At 41.9% G+C, this 19,628-nt stretch overlaps 1 protein-coding gene across 1 annotated transcript in view; it reads left to right on the top strand.

The window, feature by feature from the left end:
• Nucleotides 1-2,976: 2,976 nt before the first annotated feature.
• Nucleotides 2,977-19,628, top strand: part of RTN1 (reticulon 1) — a 227,166-nt gene continuing 210,514 nt past the window's right edge. Inside the window, exon 1 of the mRNA XM_019451653.2 lies at nucleotides 2,977-3,396. Within this exon, the coding sequence (XP_019307198.2) occupies nucleotides 3,156-3,396 (241 nt within the window). The 5' untranslated portion in view covers nucleotides 2,977-3,155. The remainder of the gene's footprint in view (nucleotides 3,397-19,628) is intronic.

Here is a 19,628-nt window from a genome sequence, read left to right as displayed (position 1 = left end):
AGGAAACTGAGGCACAGAACTCTTATGTAACTTTAATATTGAAGCTGGAAAGGGTTTCATATTGGTTAAAGTTTGTTACTTGTAGTGCTTTTTTTGCATACTCCATGCTCCCTTTCCCCATGATATAAGAGTTGGTCTAAGTTAAGAAGCTAGCGTTAAATAAATGCTCTTCACTAGATTCCTTCTTTTGAAATAATGAACAAAACTTCTTTTCCAGAAAACAATAGCAGGAGACAAAACCTGACAGTTCTTTTGTCTCGACTCTTCTTGCCCAGAATTCTTTAAAAGTGCCAACCTTATTATTATTATTTTTTTTTTGTATAAAAAGCATGTTAGAGCAATTCATAACTTAGAGCAACTATGCAAGCCCTGCAATTCCACAGTCGACTGTATCATGCCCATAAATCTTCAAAGTAGTCAAGCTTTGTCAGTCTGCAAGGGTGCAAATATAACATTGATAAACATTGGTAAATTCACACCAAAGCACAAGCCTGAGGGGCACCTGGGTGGCTCAGTCAGTTAAGTGTCCTACTCTTGGTTTGGCTCAGGTCATGATCTCATGGTTTGTGAGTTTGAGCCCCACATCGGGCTCTGTGCTGACAGTGTGGAGCCTGCTTGGGATTCTCTCTCTCCCTCTCTCTCTGCCCCTCCCCTGCTCATTCTCTCTCTCTCTCTCTCTCTCTCTCTCGCTCGCTCGCTCAAAAATAAACTTAAAAAAAAAAACCCAAAAACACAAACTTGAAGATTTCTTCACCCAAATAGACGATGATTTGTGTATATCCAGAGGAAGAACCTAAAACATAAAGATAGTTGTGAAAATTGCTACAACAGAAACAGCGAATGAACCTCTTTTCAGCAGGGCAAAATAGAATTATTTATTAAAATAAAATTTCCATCAAATTGGAAATGAAAATGGAAATTTTCAGTCACAATGGAAATTTTCAATTTCCTCTAGCAAGTAAAATCTAAATATACTTAACTGGCTATTTTCTCCTCACATTCTCAATTAGAGTACTGATCAGCATCTGATGAAATATGGAAAATAATTAGAATCATATTCCCAAATTATTTATCTATTTAGGCACAAGGAAGCTAAGAGGCTTGTGTTGCTATTGCAATTTTTTAATGATGACTTTCATGAGTGTTTCTCAGGGAAATAAAATAACATATTCTGTGTAATTCTGTATGAAACTGCCCTACCAGAACAATTCTCAAATATTCAGTACCCATTGATAACCACTTAATGTTATAGAGTTAGAGCTTTCTGTGTTCTTGGCATGTTATAATAAAACTGGGAAATTCCCTTCTGGTATCTCTGATGGCTTCAAGGGGTTCTAAACAATAGATTTGAAAAAAATCTCACAAGTGCCCCCTGATTACACAACAGGATTAAGCTACACAGAAAGACCGCAGCGGAATAGCTTTTTGTCTTAAAGATTTCTTAAACAGGCTTGTTTTACCCATGGAAAGATTTCAAAAACCACGATGATTCATGATAACCAAGAATTTTTTGGTTGTTGTTGTTGGAGGGGGTGATTTTTTATAGCTTTATTGAGGTAAAATAGATATCCATTAAATTGCACATATTTATAGTAAACAATTTGATGAGTTATGACATGTATACACCTATGAAGCTATCACCATAATCAAGATTATGAACATGTCCATCATAATTTTTGCAGATAACATTAATGTAAAATTTTCGTGATCATCATATCCCCAGGGACATCTGGCACTAGTAGGCCATATCTATGGTCTACTGAGTGAATACATTTTCTCTAATTTGTCACCGAACATCTTTTGAACAATAGTGTACTAGAAGAACAAAGAGTTGGACAGAATCCAGGCTTTTAATTTTCAGCATTTTTGAAGAGCATCTGAATAGCCTTTGAATATAAAAATCAACAAGTGGAGACCCTTGACAGGCCTATGGTGGCTTAGCAGTCCCACAAAGCCTCAAGTAGTTCTAGCCCTACCATTTTTAGAGAAAAAGCAGTGGATAAGCCTATTCCTCTACCCTGTGTGTTGGCTTGAACCTTATTTTTTTTCCAGCTTCATCATTTTATAGACCATTTATGAACCAATAGCGCACAAGTTTTGTTTGAAAAGATGGGTCAAAATATGGGAATGACACATTATAAGCCAACTCCTCTGACTTTTGGTTTTTCTCATGTATCGTTCCACCTTGTCAGAGACAGCTGTAAAAGAAAATAAAAAGAAGCAAGGTTCCTGAGATGTCCACATTCTCAAATGAAATAGACTGCGCAGACAGCTGGTAATCAGTATGGCTTTGGCTCAGTGTTTCTGAAAGGAAGCGTAGCTGCTTTTTGTCCTGCCTAGTGACATCCTATTTGCTTTCGTTGCTGGTACGGATGAGGTCTGGTAAGCTTTTTTCTGGGACTCTCCTCATAGTTCTTTCCTGCACTCCGCTGTGTTCAGCCCGGTTCTGGAAACAACAGTTTTTAAGAACGCAGTATTTAACTTCGGGGTTGCAGTTGCCTCCCTCTGCCAACACCCATCTTCACCCCTCCCCGCGCAGCCCCACATCCCTTCCACCGCTGAGACTGGTCACCCTCAGAACCGTGGCCTTGAGGTCTCTAAGCTTCCCTTCTTTGCCTCAGGTCCCAAGACGCCAGTCCCGGCTTAACTTTAGGAGTTGGGAGGGCAGCTTGCCTAATCAGTCACGCTTCAGCTGGGGACTGCTTCTACCTGCTCATCTTCTCCTTGGATTCAAGGAAGACTCGAGTGGATTTGGCACATCCCCTAATCTGGGCCTGCCACTAGCAGGCCGGGGGCTGGCGTGGGCCGAAGGAGCCCAGGACGAGACAGGCCATTTCCACCTGCGTAATAACAGGCTTAGGAGTAGCGAGGCGGCGGCGGCGGCGGCGGCTGGAGTAGGAGGAGGAGCGCAAGCAGCGGCCGCGGCGGGGCCGGGAGGAAGAGGAGGGGGAGGAGGAGGAGCTGAAGCGGGGAGAGCGGCAGCCAGCGGCTCCGCCGGAGTTGCAGCAGCAGCGGCGGCGGCGGCGGCGCTGACACCGCAGCCTCCCCGAGCCCCGAGTCCAGGCGGGGGCAGCAGCAGGGAGCGCCCGGCCGCCCCAGGCACCGCACCTCGGCCCCGCCACACCGCCGTCGCCGCGCCGGGGGCACCGCCAGCCATGGCCGCGCCGCCCGATCCCCAAGACGAGCTGCTGCCGCTGGCAGGCTCCGGGTCCCAGTGGTTCGGGGACCGGGGGGAGGGGGAGAACGAAGCCGTGACGCCGACAGGGGCCAAGCCGGCGCCGCAGGCGGGGGAGCCCGGCCGGGGGTTGGGCGCTGGGGCCGGGGACGCGGCGCCGCGGGAACTGGACTCGGGCCCCGCCCGGCCGCCGCCCGTTGCCATGGAAACTGCATCCACAGGTAAGGCGGGCGACGGGCGCCGCTGCCCCGCAAATGGCGTCGGGGACCCGGGTCCCCCAGCCGGTCCCTTGCTCCGCAGCTCGGCTCTGCACCTCGCTCGCGCTCTCTACCTGGAGCACCAACCTCAGCCCTGCTTCGTCGCCACGGGCGACTGAATATTGGCGGACTGTAGAAAACAGGATTTTTTTTTCTTCCAAATGCTCCGAAGAAGTCAAAATACTATTAATTCTTTTTATGTCGTTATCATTGTTATGTGGGCTTTAAAAATTGTCCTCAGGGGCAAACGGCAGCATCCTGGCTGCCGGCGCGCCCGCGTACAAGTTTCTTCCTTCCGCCAAGGGGTTGGGGGCCGGAGGGCCCGCCCGGCCAGTTGCGATGATTTTCTGGGGCGTGTTTGCGCTCCGCGTGCGCGCGGGCTCCCGGGGACGCTGACAACAAAGCGACGGGCAGGCCGGCTGCCGCTACACCGGGCTCGGTCCCGGGCAGGGATGTGGCTTAAGTCTTCCTTACCCCTTCCCTCCACACATCGCCACACCCTACTCCCTCCCAGTCCCCTCTCCCGGCCTCCACCTCCTCCTCCTCGCCACAGAAAACAGAAACCCCAAGGTGTGTGTGTCTCTTTCTGGAGGGGCAGCGTTGCTAGAGGGTTGGGAGTTGTGGCTGCCCCCGCCCACAACCTTTCCTTCCCAACTGCCCAGATGCCCCCATCTTGCAGGAAGCATTATTGAAACTTGGAACCCCTAAGAGCGGCCGGCCTGGCTGCGGTGTGAGAGGGCTTGAGTGGTGGTGGTGAGTGGACGAGGTACAGTTTACAGGCAGTATGGACGGCCCGGGCATTTGGAAATTGCCCTGGGCTCGGCCCCCCTCAGCCCGACTCCCCCTTTCGAGAACCGGAGCGCTTGGGTGCCCAGCTGGGACCAGGGCCTTGGAGCATCCCGGCCAAAGGATGCGGGAGGCGAGATTTGAGTAAGGGCTGCCGGCCTGGGCAGCCCTGTGTTTCCAGGCAGGAGGTTCGAGAGGGGCCGTGTTGTGTTGTTTTCTGAAAAAGCTTTGTTGTAGTGGAATGGGAGTTGTGTAGATTTGGACACGTAGCCCTCGAGGATCTGGGGTGATGGGTGCTTCCGGAGGAAGGAAAGGGGGTGGAATTGGCCTGCGTGCTTTTGGCAGCCGATTTAGGGGAACCCCTTTCTGAAACCAGCAGCTCTCTTAAGGGTCATGTGGAGTGCATTAGGTAGTCTTAACTCTGATCTAGTTAGTATAGAGATTTGAGCTGAGGAAAGGAGGTTTGGGGAATGCGTTAACTAAAACATAAACATTCGGATGGAAAGAGAAAAAATGGGGACCATAATCAGAAAAAAAAAAAAAAGAAAAGGAAGAAAATAAAACTCCATTTGTCCTATATTGATTGTTAACTCAGGCTGTGGGGGTGGGAAAGATTTAAGACTAGGAAAGACTGCCTTGCCTCTCTCAACTTCTTCATCTGAATGAAAAGAAAACAAAACTCTTTATAATTGCAAAGGAAGGTAGAAAAAGATAATAGACAAAGGGAGGCACCTTTTTTTTTTGTTGGTTTACCATTATCATTCTTTGTAACTCATAGTTCAGAACCTTTATCCACTGTCATCAAAGTTAATTATTTCTTTTTAAATATTGCCCACCTCCCATTAGTGTCACCAAGGTTAGGGAAACCGGGGAAAGGAAGCTAAGTGCCCCGTGTTCAGTAACTTACTATACACTAGAATGAGTTGCTATATATATGCTTAGGAGAACTCCTGTCACAAAGCAGGCAATTGTAATTTTTAACATTATTATTATAGAAATTTAGAGAAATATTTTGCTTTGTTGAATGTGTTGGGGGTTTCCTATCCTAGACCATAAATACACTAATAAAATAGAACATGATGATTCTAAGTTTGGATGGGAGGAGAATGAAGGGAGGGAAAAGGAGTACATACTTTGCGTATTTACATAGAAAATTTTTAGTTTATTATCACTGCTTGAAGGACTGTCTCATATAGTTGTTGATTGTTTAATGTTTTAAATCTTTATGTTTCATATTTCCTATACTGGAGAGACTACTGTAAGAGACCTAGATGCTAGAAATGATATCTAAATAAACAACTAGGTCTTGAAAAATCCAAACAAAATCTGGGCCAGCTTCCTTGTCTGTTATTATGACAGTTTTAACCTATAAGCAAAGTCAGTAAGTACATCTTTAACTTTATCAGAGACAAAATCTAGAAGAAGCCTATTACACTGATTTACTTTTTTGAAAGAATGGTGCTCTTTGGGACTCAAACTAAGAAGTAACTTAGACTGAGCATGAGGCACTGTAAACAGATTTTGTTTCTTTTACAGATAGAATTATAAAGTGTAAGACAGATACTGATATTTTAAAAGCTTTTTTTTTTTCTGAAAAACACCACTAATCATGCCATCTGGACAGAAATTCTGTTATTTATTTTTATACATTGATGGTAATTAAAGTTCCTAAAGAAACATTTCCAAAAATATTTCTTAGTAATGTCCTGCAATGAATGTGTTTAAACATCACTAAAACTGCACTGTAGTTTCTAGTATTCTCATTGCTTCCGTCCCTTTTGTGGATTGGACATGTTCTTAAAAAAAGTAACTCTTAAAGCTACAATTTTTCATGTCTAAAATTGATAATGGGCATGCAAAATGATGTCTGTTGCCAAGGGAACATTTAATACACCGTGTGTAGGCTACAACATGTTAGAGTTGTTAAATCATGAATCAGTGCCATCATCTAATAACTTTATACAAAGGATGGTAAGAGCAACTGTTTTGTTTTTTCATGATCAGTTATTTTATTCCTGGAAACCATTCAAAAGGAGCATACAATAACACAAGGATAGAAGAATGGCCCTTTGTTTAAAGGAAGAATTTAAAATAGAACATTTGAGCAAAATGCAGTGGTAAGAAGTTAACTCATGGTTGCTTTGGAAATTAACTCATTGACCGCTTCATGCATGCAAGGCAAAATGAAGAACAGAATGGAGAATGGTCCAGATAAATAAATATGATTTCCTTCTGTAATATTGACTTATAGATAATTTGACTTAAATTACTAGATGATTGGAGAGGGAGAGAAGAGAGAAAGATTTTTACTTTACTTGGATCACAGTGCTCATAAATTTACATTTTTCAAATGCTCAATGTGATACTCTATGGGAAAAACTATAAATTGTCTATCATGATTTAAATAACTTCAGAGTTTTTATATATCCTGTGTTCTGTTTAATATAGTAAATTACCATATACATTACTGATCATCTTCTAAAATTCACATGGAGGCTGGATTGACTGTCTTAACCTGTGGGTGTGTTTGATAGATGTGTGTACATTTTTTTATTTGGAGTCATTCCCAGTAATCCCCTTCAGAAGGTGTAAATTTCAGTTTTCTGTTTTCTTTCATCTTTTGAGAAAGCTACAGTTCTGTTGAAATGAGAAGAAACACTGCACATGCTTTTACAATATTTTACAGAACATGTAAGAAGAATAAAAGAATTTATTTTTTAGTTTTTATTAGCATTCTGGTTCAAATAAGAGTTTCTAATGTAATTTATTTCTCTGGACATAGTCTCTGGTTATAATCAATATTTCTGCTAGAAAGTATGTATATGTCCTTTCATATAGGGAATTCAAATCAGGTTACATTAAAATTTAGAAACACTTACATACCCTAAAAATACATTGATTATAAATTTTATCAAGGCAGGGTGCCTGGGTGGCTCAGTGGGTTAAGTGTCAGACTTTGGCTCAGGTCATGATCTCACAGTTCGTGGGTTTGGCCCTGTGTCGGGCTCTGTGCTGACAGCTCAGAGCCTGAAGCCTGTTTTGGATTCTGTGTCTCCCTCACTCTGCCCTCCCCCGCTTGTGCTCTGTTTCTCTCTGTCTCTCAAAAATAAATAAATGTTAAAAAAAAGAATATTATGATAAATTTTATCAAGGCTTCCAGCATAACTTCCTCTTCATGAGCTCACTGTTCTGGAAACCCATCCTGGTCATTGCCCCTCAAATCTTCCATAGGCCTTCTTGCCATCTTTTTTCTAGTGTTCATCTACTTCTTATTCTGATTCTAGTGTTCATCTACTTCTGATTCTGCAGGCGAGTTGTGTATTATCTTGCTCCTTATACTGTATCCTGAGTAGGATACAGATCACAAAAAGTTTTATTATCTACAAAGTGAGAAACCATTGCGGTTCAATCCAATTTAGTAAACATTCATTGAATGCCTACTTTTCTAAGTATCGTGGTTTCCTAGAATATGTACATCTTTCTGTGTCACATTAATATTTAGTTTAATGAAACAATTCCTTTGGTGTCATTTCTCATTTTCCTTATTCCCAAGTCATTGCTGGAAGCTTGTCTAGAAGAGGTTATGATCATCTACCCACATGGGCACAAGGGCATGAATTAGTTTTCCAAGGTCAACACAGGATCAATAAACATGAGCATGACTTGCTCAGACCACACAGCTGTGGGAAAACAAAACCTATGTGTCTTTGTGTCAATCTATGGGATTGAGGTCAAGAGAAGGGAAGGTTTTATTTATTTTCTTACTATGGGAGACTTTAAAGCATATTAGTAAAGTAATACGTGAGACACCTGGGTGGCTCAGTCTATTGAGCCATGATTTTGGCTCAGGTTATGATCCCACAGTTCATGAGTTTGAGCCCTGTGTCGGGCTCTGTGCTGGCAGCATGGAGCCTACTTGGGATTCTCTGTCTCCCTCTCTCTCTGCCCCTCCTTTGCTCTTGCTCTCACTCTCTTTCTCTCAAATATAAATATATAAATAAACATTAAAAAATAAAGTGATACAAATAATTCAGTAGGGATGGAAAGATGGATAAAGTAGGAGAGAGAGTGCATTTCTTGCAACTGAGTAGGTGAGGGGAAATGGATCCAACGCACAGTGGAGGGTTGATGTTAGATGGACTTTAGGACAGTTTGTGGATATAACTGGAGGAAAGACAGAGGAGGGGGGCACAGGTACAGGGATGGGTCTGAGAACAGGTTGGGGTTCTCTTCCAACTGCTTCTATTTTCGATGAAATAGGAAGCAAGGTCAAGAGCACATGAAGGCAGGAGTGGAGCTGGAAGTTTGAGGGGAGGGGAGAAAGTATGAAATGGTGTAAAATAGCAGAGTGAAAGGACTAGCGGAAGCTGGGAATTCTGAGAAGCCCTCAGGCTCACTTGGAATTTGTGGTCATGAGCTTGATGTGAGACTAGTTATCATACACGTTATCTTTTTTTTTTTTCAGCCATGTCCAGCTGTCTGGGCATTGGTTTGGATTAGGTGGATGGTTGAACTGGTTTTGATTTTGAGAAAAAGAGAGGGTCCATGGAGGAGGTGAGCTGTGTATAAGGCAGTGAGGATACTGATGGGTTATGGAATCCGGGGAGAAAGGAAGGAAGACAAGAGGGGGATGACGCACAGTGAGAAGATGATATAAATGGGTTGCATGTGCTGGCAGGGCAGAAGAACAGATGGGCCAGGGTTTCCCGAGTGAGGGAGCTGAAAGGATAAGAGGTGGTGCTTCCAGAGTGGGGTTGGAGACAGATTAAGGAGGGGGCACAGTTATTGAGGGGAGTAGGAGACTGAGCGGGAGTGGAAGACAAGGTCATTGGAGGAGTGGGGTCCAGAAGAACGGCAAGGGCAGGAGTGAAATAGTCATCTATATGATTACTGAAATCACAAGGAACCATGGCAGAGATTGGAGAAGGACGGTGAACTCAGTGCTGATATCTTTAGGAAAGGTCATAGTGGTCTCAGCTTCAGTGCTAGGGGTTTTTAGAGGAGAAGGAAGAGCAGTGTCCTATAAAATTATAAATGTAAAGTCCTTATTGTAGGTTCTGCAAACTCTACTTAATATGTACAGAACGTAGGAGATGCAACTTAAAATAGTTCATGGTGGGGGATGGGAACTTTGAGGGTTGTAATTAACTAAATATGAGCTAGTGGTACGGTGAAATTACTAAAATCTCTTATGTAATTTTAGATCATATTAATAGAAAGTCTTGGGTACACATTATATGAGGTACTAATTCCTCTAGATTCTGCTCTAGGCAGATTTGGAGTCCTGTACTAAACAAATGGATACTATGCTTTGAGAGACATTAATGGATTATAGAATAGTGATAGAAGGGTGACCAGATTGTGAGGCTTCTAGAAAAAATGCCACTTGAGAAACAGTTGAAGAAATTAGTAATTTTTAGCCATAATAAAGGAGGAATTAAAGGAGATCTGAATATTAAATTCGAATACTGGAAACACTCTTATGAAGCAGAGATGTGACCCAGGTGGTTTCACAGGGCAGAATTGGAATGGTGGGAAAATTAGAGAAGCAGATTTTTACTTAGTGAAGGAGAAAGTTCTAATAATTAGAACTACTTGGAAAAGAGATAGATTGCCCATCAGTTACTGATATTCAAGCAAAAGTGAGGTTGTTTATTGGGCGAAACTTTGAAAGGAAGGTATTATAGCTATACCAAGAACTTTATACCTTCCTAAAAGAAAACAATGTGCCTAACTTTACATTGTGGTTGTTAACAGGAACATATTTCTCAAAAGCAAACAGCACATTAATGAAACCAGAAACAGAGTCCATCTCAAAAACCATGGTTAACTCCAAATTAACTACCAAAATGCACTCTCCACAAAATTGTGGCCTTCTTGCAACTCTGTTGTTCTCCATTGTCCAGAAAAACTCCAGGGATGCCTGGGTGGCTCAGTCGGTTAAGTGCCAGACTTCAGCTCAGGTCATGATCTCATGGTTTGTGGGTTCGAGCCCCACATCGGGCTCTGTGTTGACAGCTCAGAGCCTGGAGCCTGCTTCAAATTCTGCGTCTCCCTCTCTCTCTTCTCCCCTCCCCCACTCACGCTGTATCTAGAGTCTCTCTCTCTCTCTCAAAAATAAATAAACATTAAAAATTTTTTTAAAAAGGAAAAACTTCATATTATAACATACTTGCTTAAGAACTACACACACACACACACACACACACACACACACACACACACACACACAAGAACTACTCAATTTTATCCATTTGGGGTTATTAACCTAAACATGAAGCATGATATTTGCAACCATCTCTTTTATTTATTCTTTTTCCTGGACTTTTTCATTTTTTGCTACCATATCTAATTCCATAAATATTTAGCATATTCTAAAATATTTTGGGAATTCACTAAATAATTCTGTGGTGCTAAAGCATCATATAAATCTCTCCTTAGTCCTCTGTATATTTTTGTGAGATTATTCATTGTAAAACCATGTTGGCTGGGTTTCTTAATGAATTACATTTTTAGTTAGAACAGTTCTGCATTCTGACTTCCACGTCCAATCCTCAAATGGATTTTCTAATTCATCTACTGCATGAGATTATTATAAAGCCAGTAATAGACCAAATTATTGCTTCTTGCATGTGAGGAATTTGTTGTATATCATATCTTTCAAAATACCTAGAATTTTGTTTTAGGCATAGCAAATCTTGATGCATTTTCAAATAGCAACCCTTGGATAACCAAAAATTATGTGTGTTCAAGTTATTGTTGATCTGGTTGATGAGCATAAGAATAAAAGCCAATGTCATGTCTATCTTTGGCATGAATTTTGCAACTGATCCTGAAAAATGAGAGGACTTCTCAAAATGTTGTCTGGAGGTTGTCTGTTTCAAGATCACAGGAGGTGATACATAGACCTCAAACCAGGGAAACAAGTCTGCCAGCTGCATATTAAAACTTCAAGAAGCACAGATTTATTGGAGCCCCTCCTTACGTTCAGCATTTTGTTAGGAGCTGTGAGCTCCCCATTCCCCATTCCTCTGAGCTTACTGTCTAGATGGGAGATAAGACTAACTCACACAAAACAAAGGTGAACAAGTCAGAGTACAGCCTGGTGCTTGGATGGATGGTACGAGCTTTAAGTGCTGTGCAAACTTCATGATTTTATGGGTCTTAGAGTTACTGGTCTTTTGAAAGAGGTGGGATGTGACTTTGACCTAAATTATAGATAGAATAGGAATAAGCAGAAGTGAGCAGAAAGGCAGTTGGGGTGAGGGGAGAAATATGGGCAATGGGCGATGACCTGGGGATGACCAATGACTAGGCTGGTTGAACCTGCCCAGCTGGGTGAGGGGAGACAGATTCTGGGGGGCTTGAAAGCTACTCACAGGACTCTAGACTCCTTGTATATGTATTCTGGGACCTTTGAAAGCTTGTGGATGGGGCATGTGATATTATAAAGCTGTGTTAAACTGTATAAAACTGTTGCACAGTGGCATAGAAGATGAACTTGGTGGGGAAGCCTGATCCACTGTCAGGGTCAGGGCCTTGAATAAATAGCCATGGGAAGGAAAAGGAAGAAAGATGAGCAACTCCCCAGGAACATTCCATAGGACTTTGGACTGACAGAATACAGGGGGTGAGGAAAGGAATAATTCAACTCTAAAGTTCCATGTCCTATGGCAGGGAGGATGTTGATATAGAGACATAGGAGGAGGAACTGGTTAGAGAGATGAGGGTAATTGATTCATTTTTAGTCATGTGGGGCTTGATATGATGACAGAGCACCTTGAGTTGAAGTCTCCCCTTGGTGCTGAAGATAAAAGAATGGATTTTAGAGATGAAAACAGGATTGTTGATATAGATATAGAAAGTCAGAAGAGAAGCCCTAGAATACGTTCAGTTTGTGAAAGAGAGTACATTGTATGGGAAGAACAAAGGGCCAAGAACAGAGCAAGAGCTCTTTGCCTCTTACTAGCTGAGTGGCATTAGGTAAATTTTTGAACCTCCCTGAGCCTCAGATTCCATAGCGATGTATATGGTACTAGGGGTTGTAGAGAGTCTGGCAATCAAATGGTAAGTATTCTTATTATGAGAGTATCACGAAAGCCAAGATGGCACGGTATAGAATGAGCTCTGACTGGGAAAGCAGATTTGTCTCCTCTTGGCTCTGGCACCTAATACCATGTCAATGTGGGCAGCTCTGCTTTACGACTCAGTTTCTTCATATGTAAAATGGGCATGATACTGGCTATCTTACAGAGCTGTGTGAAGGTAAAAGGAAGTAACACAGGGAGGTAAATGCAAATTGGAAAGAACTAATTATCTGTAAGGTGCTATTAATAGGAAGCCCGGTCAGCACTGTCAGATGCAGAAGAGAGGTCTAGGAGAACAAAGACGGAGAAAAAGTCATGTTACCTTAGCCTTAGGCTTTTTAATAGAAAATGCTTGCTGTGCTTACCTGGACCTCAGCCAAGTATCAGCAAGGAATGGCAGGAGAGCAAGGAAGAATGGGGGTGGGGAGAAGTGAGTTCTGGTGGAGCACATTGGAAGACATTTTGGCTACGGGGAGTGCATTTTGGCTCCATTCCTCCTGTCCTGATAAGTGATCTGTGACTGACCAGGGCTAAGGTGTGCTCATGGGGGCCTGCTGGAGTGAGTGAGGGCAGCAGACGGAAAGGCAATAAATGTAGGAAGCTGTCTTAGATGTGTGTGGGAGTGGGTCTGGAAGAGGCTGCTTCTCTCACCAAAGAGGGTATTAGAGTGAAAGCCAGCTCCTGCCACTACCTATCGCGCCCACCTCTTGCCCCCAAGGGCAAGACTAAATCAGCTGGTCCTGTGGACTTGTGGGTATCTGCAAGCAAGTCTCATAGCTCTGTAGGTTAAAGTCTTTTATAAATAGACTAATGCTTCTGGAAAGATGGAACAAATATGCTTTTCTTTATCTTTCCTGCTAAGTAGAGCTAAAAACCCTGAACACACACACACACACACACACACACACACACACACACACACACACAAAACATAAAAAGACTCTGAAAGGTGGAGAGAGGAAGGCAATCTTACTAGGGACTCTGGGACTGAGGATGACACAGCAGTGAGTTCTTTGGGTTTTCTTTTTTCCTTACGTACCTCAGACTGGGTATGGGAGAAGGCAGCAAGTGGGCAATGCCAATGGGCACAGAAAAAAGCACCCACAAGAAAGCCTGCTCTCATCAGATGACCAGGAAAGGGACAGCCTAACAAGACATAAAATGTTTTGACAATAACTTCTCTGCTCCAGCCAAACACCACAGAATAAACAGCTGCCCCCACCCCTATCCCACCAGCAAATGCTGAGTGGGGAGCCTAGACTTCCACCCATGAGAAGCTGTGAGAGGCACCCCAGCAGCCCTGCCCAACAATCCCAGTGCCAGAGGAGACCATGTGGGAGTCCTGGGCTTCCGCCTCCACCCAGGCAGGAGGCTGGGACCTAATAGGCCTGCCAGCTAGTGTGGTGACAGAGGAAGCCTAGAGGAGAGGTATGAGTTTTAACACTGCTCCCCAGTAATGAGATGGAGTGGAGAGCCTAAGCTTCCACCTTCCTCTGGCAGTGATATGGCAGTATACCCCTTCCCTATTAGTGTGGCATTTAAAAAGATCTTTGTCTCATAACAAAACACCTCAAATGTCCAGATTTTAACTGAAAATCACTTGTCATACCAGAACCCAGGAAGATCTGAATTTCAATGACAGAGGGATGATCAACACCAAGATGACACAGATATCTGAATTATCTGACGAGGATTTTAACTTATTTTTAATGTTTATTTTTGAGGGAGAGAGACAGACAGAGTGTGAGTGGGGGAGGGGGGCAGAGAGAGAGGGAGCCACAGAATCCAAAGCAGGCTCTGGGCTCTGAGTTTCAACACAGAGCCTGATGCAGGCCTCGAACTCATGAGCCATGAGATCATGACCTGAACTGAAGTCTGACGCTTAACCAACTGAACCACCTGGACACCCCTGTCTGGGGAGGATTTTAAAGCAGCCATCACAAAAATACTTCCATAAGCTATGATGGACACACGTGAAACAGTAATAAAATGGAAAGTCCCAGTAAGGAAATAAAAAGTTTCAGTGAAAAAATAGAAGATATCATGAAGAACCAAAGGGAAATTTTAGGAGTGACCAATACAGTAACTGAAAGAATTGAAGAAAAAGAAAAACCACAGAAATTCAGTGGATGTGCTAACAGTAGAACGGAGAGGATAATGGAAAGAATTGGCGAACTTGTAGATGAACAACAGAAATGACCAAGAACAACAGGGAGAATCAACTGACAATAATAAATAAATAATACATAATTATAAATGATAATAAATAATAAAATGCTTCCAACTGTGCAGCACAGGCATACTGACCGGGACTTGTTCCCTTTGTCAGATGTTCCCTCCGTGTTCATGTGAACAGACTTTAGTGAAAACAGACTGAGAGGTGTGTGCCTCACATTTGCTAAGTGCGTACAATCTAAGCTGTGTTGGTCTAGATGCGGGTTTTAGGGAGAATAACCGAATAGTACTGTTTTAAATCCTTGAGCCATCTTTTTACATTTACAGTACTCACTGATTTGTGACCCTCTAGTACTTAGGTATTTGTGACCCTCCAGTATTTAGGTAACTAAATATATGCACATATTAGCTAAAGTATTTATCTAACAGGCACTTATGTAGCATTTACAATGTGTTCTGAGGGCACTAGTTTTACAATTCAGTAAAATCTCACTGAATCATCCATTTATTTATCCAACAAATAGTTATTAAGCACTCTCTCTCTATGTGTGTATACAAGGTATGTACTAGGTATGAGTAGGTGACACTTAACTACATACCAGGATATAAAAATAAATGCAGTGGGAGAAAGAGTGTGTACTTAGAGGCACCATACTGGATTCTAGCCAAGCTCTTCCAAGGGCCAGTAGCTAGTCTCCACCTCCGTGGGAAGGGCTAAATGGTGGCTCTAGGTGGATCTTCAGTGTCCATGTAAATGAGGTAACATTTGTTCATTTGTTGCTTTTCTGTATGCTGTAACCTTCTGTGTATACTTCAGTCATTGCTAAAGTTTTTGGAACCAGTTTTACTTAAGGCAGCATCCCTTTAGTGTTATTATCAGGAGATGCTTGAAAGTAAGGTAGGAGAAGATGTTACTTCTCCCTCTAATATTTCCACGGGCCATCTAATGCCACAGTAAGGAAATAAATAAGCAAACAAACAAATAAATAACCTCTGATGTGGACAAGTAATGTGTCCTCAATTTTATGTAAAAAGTGCATATAATATTTTAAAAATTCTGTACTACTTTTATTTGTGTCTGGATACATCGTCAAAGTAAAAAACAGGGTTATTCTTGCACAAAGGCAGCTTCAGAAGACATCTTACCAGCCTCTGGCTCCTAAGCACTAGAATATAGGAAGTTTGGAGTGGCTCCTACTATGAGTTTTGTTTAACAGACCTTTTACTGTAGATAATACAAGGGTAAATTGTAACCCAGCATGTTTGCATTACCGGAACTGAACTCATATGAGTTTATTTTATTTACTCAAATCCATGGTGTTAGAGAAGTCTTTATATTTTATTTTACCAGAAATGTGAAAAAGAATGGACACCTAGTACTGTTCCCTAGAAACTGCATAATCTTTTAAAGGCCAAGCAGTTTATAATTTGGATGTTTGCACATTAGCAGTCCAGAAGTATCAGCTTCATTTCTATAAATAATGTGGAACAATCAAAATTTTTTGAAGAGAGGTAATATACTTCTTTCTAAAGAAATGAGCCCCAGAAATAACCTGTCTTGAAGGTAAGTAAATATGTATTAGGAGTAGGGAATAGTTTGCAGTGGGCTATCGGGCCCTTTGTGTTTGTTTGTTTGTTTGTTTTCCTTTTTAAGTATCATACTGTGCTTTGTGCTCAGTACTTATTTAACCATTATTATAACTTCCAGGAACATTGGTTCCTAAATGAAATCTCAATCAATTTGTTAACAAGAAAGCTCTGCCATTCTGTCAGACAGGAGACATCAAAGTCAACCTTTAACTGTATCACTTAACATGCAGTGATTTGGTTTCCCCTGTGATAGTTTGTGTGAAAATGTCTTTTGGGTATTGAATTGATATTGATATGTTCCATTGTATAATGAATCTTGTGAAGCAGAGTTTTCAGTTCATAAAAGGGAAAATTGGTACATAGGTTGAATATAAGAGCCCAGAACTTCTTTTCTTCTATGAAGGGCCCTGTCCTGCAGGGAAAGAAGATACCAGCAGATGACTGTGTATGAGTTAACTGGAATATAATTTAATTGATTTTTTAATGTTTATTTATTTATTTTGAGCAAAAGAGAGAGAGAGAGGGAGGGAGAGAGAGAGAGGGAGAGAGAGAATCCCAAGCAGGCTCTGTACTGACAGTACAGAGCCCGACTCAGAGCTCGATCTCACCAACCATGAGATCATGACCTGAGCTGAAATATAGCTTACGACACTTAACTGGCTGAGCCACCCAGGTGCCCCAATTTAGTTGATTTTCTTTGTCATGGAAGTATTTAATTCCACGGTCCTGTTTTAAAATTATAAAAACAATAGGGGCCCCCGGGTGGCTTAGTCGGTGTGGCATCTGACTTTGACTCAGGTCTGATCTCACTGTTTGTGAGTTCAAGCCCCACATCGGGCACTGTGCTGATAGCTTGGAGCCTGGAGCCTGCTTCAGATTCTGTGTCTCTCTCTCTCTGACACTTTCCCTCTCACACTCTGTGTCTCTCTCTCTCTCAAAAATAAATAAACATTAAAAAAATTTAAAATTATAGAAACAATAAATGTTTGCAAGAGAAAAAACTTACCATCTCACCCTCTTTGCACAATCCTTAGTGCCAACTCTGTATAGTAGTTTTAGGGTTCAATGAAATATTTGTAATGCTTGACACTTAGTATGGACCTTATAAATGTTTGCCATTCTTATTATTGTTTTAATTCCCTATTAATTTTTTCATTTGCACAATAATCATTAATCTTCCTTAAGTGCTTTGGAATGGATGGAGTGCTGATATCATTTATCTAGTGATCCTCATTTTACAAATGTGGAAGCTGAGAAAGGCCAAAGCTGCATCTCTGCCTGGGGTGATGGTGATAGAGGGAGAAAGCTTGATGCTTGGAATGGACCCAAATAGACTACAGGGATGGGAAGGTGGGGGAATATATTGGATGTGTAAAAAATCCAATATATATGTATATATGGATTTCTAAAAAAAAAAAAAAAAAGGTGGGGGGGGTGAAGAGAGATAGGTAACAAAGCTTTCCTAAAGTCTAGAATTAGGGTCTTGGCCTTACTTTCCTCTGCAGTTATAATTTGCATCTTTTTAATTGTTTAGATTAAACCTTGGCAGAGGTTTTCTAAGTGGGGTGACCTCAGTAGGCCCCAGGGCCTAGGGAAAGAAGCTTGGGGTGTTCTGTGCAGGGCCACCCAGAGCGTTCTCACCTTCAGGCTGAATGAAATCAAGTAGTGGGCTGAGTCAGGCCTGTGGGCCCAAGTGGTCCTTCTTCCATCTGGGGATTTTCCAAAGGATTCACAATTAGCCTGGTCTAAATGGAGAAAAAATTAGCTCAGAGTTTTCTTTCAGAAATAAAGGATTATTTGTAAACTTTTCTCCTCTGCACAAGTAGCCCTGAGATTCATAAATGCAGTGGTTTGGATAGCAGTATGAGAGAGTTACCTGGGTTTTCTTTACCGTGCTCAAATGTAAAGATGTACTCTATACCTTGACTGAGAAATGGGAGTAGTTAAGGAAAAGAGAGGAAAGAAAACAAAGTAAAGAAAGTTAACATTTATTTAGCACAGAGTGTTATGCAGGCAGCCCTTGATACCCATTTTATGTATCTTCTTAGGTTAGTTGTAGTATCCAGTGGCCTTTGAATGGGTGGCAGACAACAGCACAGTCATTTGGTTAATCTGAGTAGCGGTGACCACTAATTTTCATAATTCCCTTTATTTACTTCTAGCCAAGGCCGGAAATTAGACACATTTTCATAATTCCCTTTATTTACTTCTAGCCAAGGCCGGAAATTAGACACAGAACAGGAGTCTTCCAGTGAAATCCTGCTAGGCTGATTAGGAGGAGGGACGAGATATGGGGGTTTAAGTCCTAGCTGGTAACAGGTGTATATTTTCAGGGATGTTTATTTAAACCACATTCTTGGGGCGCCTGGGGTAGCTCAGTTAGTTAAGCATCTGACTTTGGCTCGGGTGATGATCTCAGGGTTCGTGAGCTCGAGCCCTGTATCAGGCTCTGTGCTGACAGCTCAGAGCTGTGTCTCCCCCTCTCTCTGCCCCTCCCCTGCTCACACCCTGTCTCTCTCTCCCAAAAATAAACAAACATTAAGCCACATTCTTTTTGGGGGGCCTACTGAAATAGCCAGCTAAGGATTTGGGATCCTCCCTATCCCTTCATCAATGATGATTTACGTACGAGTACGTGTTCTTATTGCATCAGATATATGCATGTTGTTTTTTCTTTGGATGAAAGTCCCTCGAGGTAAGTGTAAAGTCTCCAATAGTCTATAATCCCTAGCCGAAGGTCAAATATATCTGTGTCAGAATTTCATCATTCGATGATTTATTTCATTCTTTGATTACATAAAAAGATCTTAATATCATATTGGGATCATAGCACGTTTTCATAAGCTTTCAGAGTTCACAGAATCGATAACTATTCAAAGTATTTAGAAGTAGGATTTGGATTTTTTCAAAAACATTTTTTTAAGTTTATTTATTTATTTTGAGAAAGAGAGAGGGAGAGAGGGAGAGGAGAGCAGAGAGAGAGGGAGAGAGAGTCCCAGTCAGGCTCCGTGCTGTCAGCACAGAGCCCGATGTGGGACTCAAACTCACGAACTAGGAGATCATGACCTGAGCCAAAATCAAGAGTCAGATTGGCTTAACCGACAGAGCCACCCAGGCACCCCAGGATTTGGATCTTTTATGTATTACTCATGTGACCACTATTAAATCAATTACAGTGTAAATTCTTGCTCCTGTTTATATGAGTTATAAGACTAATCAGCAAAAAAATTTCACATGTCATACCACTTTGAATGTCTTTAAAACTCTAAAGTGCTAACTTAAAAAATAAGAATTCTTGTCAGTTATGATTAAAGATGATGATCAATGAATTCTGTTAATATTTTTTAAATTAACTAAGTGGGTGCCTTTGATAAGGTGTTCAATATTCCTGAGAATTTACATAATAAAATGCAGTAGTTTGCACTGAGATTAGTTTGGCACAATTGTCATTAAGAGCTCCTCCTCGGCCCCTGGCAGGCTCACCTGGCAGCCTTGTCTTCAAACAGGGGATGTGGCCTTGAGGTACTCACTGGTACAGGTTAGATCCTCATTTTCTAT

The sequence above is a fragment of the Panthera pardus genome, unplaced genomic scaffold (assembly GCF_024362965.1).
Source record: "Panthera pardus isolate Hobbes unplaced genomic scaffold, ASM2436296v1 HiC_scaffold_24, whole genome shotgun sequence".
In the NCBI taxonomy this organism is placed as follows: Eukaryota; Metazoa; Chordata; class Mammalia; order Carnivora; family Felidae; genus Panthera; species Panthera pardus.
This window is presented reverse-complemented; position numbering and strand designations above follow the sequence as displayed.